The 7,553-nt window shown below is 40.5% G+C and overlaps 1 protein-coding gene across 1 annotated transcript; it reads right to left on the reverse strand.

Annotated features, from left to right (window-relative positions):
* On the reverse strand, positions 1-7,553 carry LOC127623637 (V-type proton ATPase subunit D). Its single transcript, XM_052098052.1, has 9 exons — positions 7,316-7,553; positions 3,905-4,022; positions 3,667-3,746; positions 3,508-3,575; positions 3,381-3,425; positions 3,158-3,261; positions 1,170-1,236; positions 994-1,072; positions 1-872 (listed from the first exon to the last, which is right to left on the reverse strand). The coding sequence occupies exons 1-9, from the start codon at positions 7,354-7,356 to the stop codon at positions 728-730; spliced, it is 747 nt and encodes a 248-aa protein (XP_051954012.1). The 5' UTR covers positions 7,357-7,553; the 3' UTR covers positions 1-727.

Genomic DNA, 7,553 nt, shown 5'->3' on the forward strand with positions numbered 1-7,553 from the left:
GTGCCAAAATATCGGTATCAGCATTTTTGATTTTTTGTTAAATCTGTGTCCAAAAAATAATCATATCGGTGCATTTCTAATTGAACATTAACTATAAATGCCTGACATTGGAAGAGATATGACCAGAAATCTCATCTCAGCACCTAAAAAGCATCTGGCAGAAGAATGCACAAACCTCAAATGACCATTTACAACATTTAATGATATTAAATTCACAGGAAGTGGGAGCACAAACCTGCTGGACCTAAAGGGAAAAGTTATTTCTCAACGGTTTGGAAATGTCTGGGCTAACCTTACGTTACAATTACGATCATACAAATGTATCAACATGATGTGATCAACAATGAACACCCAAGATAGAAGTAAACAGGAGATGTTCATCACAGAATCGTCTCAATATATAACGGGGATGGGTTGCATTAATTTACGCATGCAATGAGACTCCACAAAATATGCAGAATTCCATGGAATGTTCATTTAAACGCATCACTTCTAACAGTTAAAGATCAAAGGGGCCTCTGAATCCAGACCACCAAGTAGAACATTTTTGTTACAGCTTTTGTGACATTATTTTTGTACTCTTACTAACAAGAGTAAAACAGCACAAACATATACACAAAACAAATGTGCTCTTTTCAAAAGACGTGTTAAGCTCGGCCGTACAGGCACAAGGAATAAATATGATGTGGTTTCCGGGTGAGGAGCGCCAGCCGTTGATTTCGAGGACTCATTCAAACAGCATGTCCTCGTCCGCCTCTTCACTTAGCATGTTCGTGGGCTCGGCGATCGGGCCCAGTTTAGCCAGGCGCAGCGCGATCTCCTTCTCCGTCCTCTCACGAAGCTGCTTCTTCTTCTCCTGGATCTTTTTAAGCCTGTGAAAGCAGAATGGATTTCTGTTACTGATCCTTCATATTCTAAAAACAATTTCATGGAAGACGGGTGATTATAGTTTGGAATTGTGCATTTGGCGATCACTTTCAATTTCGGTCTCACCTGTAGAATTCCTCCCGCTCCCGTTCGTCCAGCTCTGTAATGATGTACGTGAGTGTACGCTCAATCCGGGGAATAATCACTGAAAGGAACAACGGAGAAAAATATTTCAACCAAGCACGAGCATCAGATTGTTTAGTGTTTAAAAATAGCCAGGACTGTTTTATCTCGAATCTCACCATGCTCGATGGCGTTTACGCGGCGATTGGTGATCTTGATCGCTTCGTCCAACGTCACAAAGGAGGTCTGTCCATGAATAAATCACAAATAGACATTGATGAACGTGCTAAAAATTGCTCTACCTTCAAAACCACAACAATTGTGTAAATATTGATGTGGATGAGTGAATTTGCTCAAACTTGTTAACTTCCATAAATCGATTTCTAATTTATTCATATTAGGAATGCACAGAGATCGGTATCGGCTCTGATACTGACGTTTTTGACCGGGTATCGGCCGACAAGCCCGATCCAAATCCGATACGCTGTGTTAGTCATGGTCGATACCGTCAAGCACCATTAAAGTAGCCCATATGACACATGGCTCGCGCAGGGCCGCTGTTTTCAGCGCTCTCAGAGTGGCACCACTGAGTTCGCATATATCATGCATCGAGATCTGAACCAGAGGAGCAATTCACCAGAATTTAAATAAGAAGCATATTAAACTACTATGAACTAGCTCACATAGAGACACTGTGAGGTCATCGCGTTCCGTCAAAATACAAGTCACGAGTTTTAAAGTTAAGAAACTCCGGGGGTCTGGGTATCTCTGCGAGTATTGACGCTGACTATCACTCCTGGAGCTGTGAGTTTGAATCTAGGGCGTGCTGAGTGAATCCAGTCAGGTCTCCTAAGCAACCAAATTGGCCCGGTTGCTAGGGAGGGTAGAGGCACATGGGGTAACCTCCTCGTGGTCACTATAATGTGGTTCTCGCTCTCGGTGGGGTGTGTGGCGAGTTGTGCGTGGATGCCGCGGAGAATAGCGTGAAGCCTCCACACATGAAGCCTCCGCGGTAACGCGCTCAACAAGCCACGTAATAAGATGCGCGGATTGACAGTCTCAGACATGGCGGCAACTGAGATTCGTCCTCCGCTGCCCGGACTCAGGCGAGGCGCTACGCCACCACAAGGACATTGAGCATTCCAAATTGGGGGAAAAAAGGGGAGAAAATCAAAAAAATTAAGTTAAGAAACTACAATTGCTTTTGTATAATAATTCTAATAATTATTATTATTACTACTAGCTTTTTCTGTACTGAAGACTTTCACTGGGTTATTGTTATTTTTGTTAATGGATTTTCCATTTTATAATGAAATAATGTGTAGTTAGAGGTTGTTTCTTTCTATATAAGAGTACCCCCAATCAGACCACACAGTGAGGTATAGATCATCTAAACTGATTAAGAAAAAACAACACGTATCAGAATCGGCCAATACTGAGATTACAGGTATCAGAATTGGATCAAGAGAAAAAAATGGTACCGGTGCATCCCTAATTCATTTATGCCATCACTCATCCATATTCACTTAAGTCTCTGTCGGCCAAGTAAAAACAGGCTACATGTCGGTAAATATTCCTGTTTATTATTATTATTATTATGCACTGTTATGTTGGAAAGTCTATATGAAAATTATTACATATCATTTTACTTGTTAATTTATTTCAATGCACTTTTAAGTCCTCATGGTGGCGTAGTGACTTGCCCCAATCCGGGTGGCGGAGGACGAATCCCAGCGGCATCTGCATCTGAGACCGTCAACCCACGTAGCTTGTTTAGCACGTTGCCATGGAGACATAGCGTGTGTGTGGAGGCTCCACGCTCAACTCACCACGTGCTCCACCGAAAACTAATCACATTATAGTGACCACGAGGAGGTTACCCCATGTGACTCTACCCTCCCTAGCAACCGGGCCAATGTGGTTGCCCTGGAGACCTGGCTGGAGCCACTCGGCAAACCCTGGGATTCGAACTAGCGAACTCCCTAGGTTATTTAATGAAAAACAGGAAAACATGACTTGATTGTTTCTCATTTGTACTGAATTTTACTTGTAGTTGAAATGATGGCATCTTTGATTGGGAAATTGAAAATACCTTAAAAAGGCAGAGATATAGAGACTCTTGAGCTGTTTGCTAATTCTTGATGTAATATAAAGTATTGGTCTTTACCTGCAGGGAGGCCAGTTCCACCAGCAGCTCGACAGCTTTAGCATAGTTCCTCTTCAGCCGAGACAGCTGCTCTCCACCCCGGGCCAGACCAGTTAGTTCATAACCTACAGAAACAAAAACGAACGTCAAATCTGTCGAACGGAAACGATGCACATGAGTGGAGTTCAAAGGGACTTCAATGTCACCCATTTTCAAAAACCTTTGAATAGAAAGAAACACTTACTGTCTCCGCCCTCCTGGTAATGCTCAAACACAGGTAGAGTGACCCCTGGGAACAAACACGGGTAACGGTCATGATCTAGTTGTTAATTATTGTCAATGCTCTATTAAGAATAATCAAGTTGGCAAACCTGCAACATTGTCCCTCTTTGCTCTGACCTTCACCTGCGCCTTGTTCACATTCTGAATGACTGTGGTACTGATGGGAACAGAATTAAATGTAGGCATTTGATGAGATCTGCTACTAGTTGCATCAACGTTATGAGAGAGATTTATGATATTTTCTCTACCTGAAGTCACCAGCAGCAAATTTGGCCTCCGCTAAAGAAAAGGCGGCTTCTCTCATCACCTCACCCATCAATGTCTTAGTCTGGAAGATCAAAGAAAGTGCATTCATTTAATTGATACGTCAGTAAATATCAAATATGTACATGATTGACAGATTGTATTTTTTAAATTGAAGTACTAAAAATGCACATTCACTAGGAAAACAGCTTGAATACAAATATGAAATAAAATGGGATGAACCTCAATGATTTTTCTAAGAATTTGCCGGAATCGCATGGAAAGAGCATCAGCTTTCTTCTTCAGCAAACTCCTGCCGGTTTGAGCTCCTTTCAGACGAGCTTTCATAATGCTCTGAGCCCTGATAAAAAAAACAAATAAAATACAATAAAAATTGGGGCTGTCGACTTAATTCAGTGCAATTAATCATGTGAAAAATAATGCTTTAAAAGCAATGAATCATGTCCCCGGACCGAAACATGTTCCTACCATCGGAGCAATTTAGGTTTGAAGTACCACCAGTTTTCAGCAGGGGGCAGTAAGCGAAACAAGACCACATTGACAATGCAATACAGCTATCGAGTGAACACAACAACTACGACATCAACACCATTGCTGTTTATTCATGTACATTTTAAAGGTGCACTCAGAATTTTTTCCTCATTACATTTTTACTCCTATAGAATTAAAAAGTACATGACCGAAAGAACTAGGTCGCGAGTAAAAGCAGCCGAAATGGGCTTCCTCAGAAGGGTGGCGGGCTTCTCCCTTAGAGATGAGGAGCTCAGTCATCCGTGAGGAGCTTGGAGTAGAGCCGCCGCTCCTTTGCGTCGAAACCATCTTCAACCGCTTATCCGAAGTCGGGTCGTGGGGGCAGCTGCTCCAGCAGGGGGCCCCAAACTTCCCTATCCCGAGCCACATTAACCAGCTCTGACTGGTGGACCCCGAGGCGTTCCCAGGCCAGTGTGGAGATGTAATCTCTCCACCTAATCCTCGGTCTTCCCCGAGGCCAGCTGGACGTGCCTGAAACACCTCCCTAGGGAGGCGGCCAGGGGGCATTCTTACCAGATGCCCAAACCACCTCAACCACCTCTACTCCGAGCTCCTCACGGATGACTGAGCTCTTCACCCTATCACTAAGGGAGAAGCCCGCCACCCTTCTGAGGAAACCCATTTCGGCCGCTTGTACTCGTGACCCAGCCTTCATGACCATAGGTGAGGGTAGGAACAAAAATTGACCAGTAGATCGAGAGCTTTGCCTTCCGGCTCAGCTCTCTTTCCTGGGTTATCCAAAATGCAAAAACAAGCTATTACACCAAAGAATATTACACCCAAAATCCTACTTTTACTATTTGGTGTACATGACAACAGCACTTACAATGATTCCCAAACAGGTTTTCTCATCTTCTTTTCAAAGACACACACAATATATTAGAAATGGGATAGACAGAAATGAGCCCTGAGACATGAAAATACTGCAGATGTTTTTATTTATTCATTATTTATTTATAAAACTCTCTTTTGCTGCATGTTTTGCTTTTTTGGAGCCATATTGGGATAAATAATAAACTGCGTGCGTCTGCAAGTGCTTCGGCAATACGACGTGTGTCTCACGCGAGCATACGTTCCAGGCCTTGTGTTGACGCCCAATTGCACACAAACTCAAATAATAACAATGATGATTATCTCAGGCTCTGATTGGTTGGAAGGGAAAGATTGACATGTCTTTAAACATCTTAGATCATCAGCATTCATCATCTTAAGTCATTAATTAGTGAGGTATTTTTCATAATATAGCTCCTAATTTGTAAAGATGGGAAGAAGTCCTGATTTAGTTATCTTGGCTCATTCCTCAAAACGGCACGTGGCTCTCCATGCTTTCAATGTGTTTACAGTTATAGTATTGTCACAGCTCTCCAATATAGTTTTACAACTTTAGTTTCGCAACAAAACTAAAGATCAACAAGGGGGTGCTTTGACAGTGATTGTTCAAGATCCAATCAAGTACAAGCATTACCTACAGTAACAAGCTTAAAGGGGACCTATTATGTTTGAACATAAATGTGTGTTGGCAGTGTGTGTACACAACCACCCTATAATGATAATAATCCACCCAGTCCTTTTATTTTAATCCGCATTAATCATAAGCACCATCTCAGAACAAGTCGTTCGCAGATTCTGTACAAAGTGATGTCACTTTGTACAGGCCCCGCCCACGACTGTTGACGGACACTGCCAACGGACATGTTTGTTTGTGTGTGTTGTTTCGTTATAGCGCATAACGAATGTTGTAACGGTATTTGTGTGTGTGTGCTGCTCATCCATCATTGCAAAACAAATAAATAAATTGATCAAATAACCATTCGGAAACTTCCTGGTTGTTACTTCTGACGGAGTCTCTCCCTCATCAGTGTCTGACTACGGTTCAAACATATCGGGCTGGACACTATTATTTTCACTATCAGTCATATTGCTTATGATGTCTAGTTATCCAAAGCAGAGATGTCAAAACTCCGCCCTATTCTGGATACGGGGGCGGGGAGCACCAGCTCATTTGCATTTAAAGACACACACACACAAAAACAGCTTGTTTTTATTCCCACCCAAAAATGGGCATTTTCAACATGGTATAATAAATGATTCCTCCATCTGTAAGTCCTCAATTGCAGGGTCACTCCCACATAAACACTAAAATGACTGAGTGCAAATTTAAACATTATTTCATGATCCATAGCACCTATATGTTAGCTAATTTTTTGACACAGGCAAGAAAGGCTTATAGTGCATGTAATGACTTTTAGGCTACAGCAATTACATCATGTACAGGTCACGTAGCTGACACGAAAAATGCAAATATTTTAAAGTAACATAAAAAAAAAAGAGAGAGATCTTTTACTATTTCCTGATAACAGCTATTGTACAGATGTAAATCTTTCATGCATGTCTTTTACTTAATGGATTTTTTATTTTATTTTATATTTTGCTTCAATATTTCAAATGTTCAGCAGACTGTAGTGGAGTGAAGAGCTCACATGACAATGAATAATGTCACTTCCCTTTATGAGTGCATTTGAAATGATTGTGCAATTAAATTGCACTTGATTTACATGCAAAAAAAAACAACTAAAACCTACATCCGAAAAAGTTATATTATTCTAAAGACTAAAGGTATCTGCATTGTAATGAAAATGTATGTTGATATTTACAATACAATAGCCAGAGTTGGGTGTAATGCATTACGAAGTAATTAATTACTGTAATAACTTTATCATTGAAAAAAGTAAAGTAAGGGATTACTCTTAATTTTATGTAATTTAATTAGTTACTTCTGATGTAATTGTGTTAAATACTGTATAGACTCTAGAACAATACTATATAAAACAATAGTGAATTTAAAATCAAAATGTAACATCTAATGTTAAAATTTATGTTTTCTAATTTAACTCTGCCCCTTTAACTTCTGTGTCCAGTTCATGAATACTTAATTTGATGTATATGTATATTTTATTTGAAAGAATTAAAAAAAACTATTTCAGGTCTATCCTTGTATTTTTCATCTGGTCGAGGTTGATCAGGGGTTTAGAAACATTCAGTCATTTCGTTCAAATAAATGAATTTGAATCCGATTAATTTAACTTAAAGGTTTATACTCACATTCTAGAGGGAAATACGTCGATCCGATCTTTTCCGGACATCTTCACTCGTTTAGTTAAACACTATATCAAACGATCTGACTACGGTGCTTTATTGTTAAAATTAACAAAGCAGACGATTAGATATAATGTCAAATTATTTTCAATCGCATTAACATTAAAATAACATCGGCGTGACCGTCATATCGAGCTACAGGACGCAGGATTTGATCAGCTGACTGCAGGGTCACCTGACTCCT

Source organism: Xyrauchen texanus, chromosome 30 (assembly GCF_025860055.1).
Source record: "Xyrauchen texanus isolate HMW12.3.18 chromosome 30, RBS_HiC_50CHRs, whole genome shotgun sequence".
NCBI classification, from domain to species: Eukaryota; Metazoa; Chordata; class Actinopteri; order Cypriniformes; family Catostomidae; genus Xyrauchen; species Xyrauchen texanus.

What these genes read in the sequence shown, in the direction of transcription:
- LOC127623637 (XM_052098052.1), bottom strand. Translation starts at nt 7,356, where the DNA reads ATGTCCGGAAAAGATCGGATCGACGTATTTCCCTCTAGAAT. An exon ending in AAAGAGGGACAATGTTGCAG is followed by an intron (nt 3,426 to 3,507) that starts GTTTGCCAACTT and finishes GTTTGTTCCCAG; the next exon opens with GGGTCACTCTACCTGTGTTT. An exon ending in CGTAAACGCCATCGAGCATG is followed by an intron (nt 1,073 to 1,169) that starts GTGAGATTCGAG and finishes TGTTCCTTTCAG; the next exon opens with TGATTATTCCCCGGATTGAG.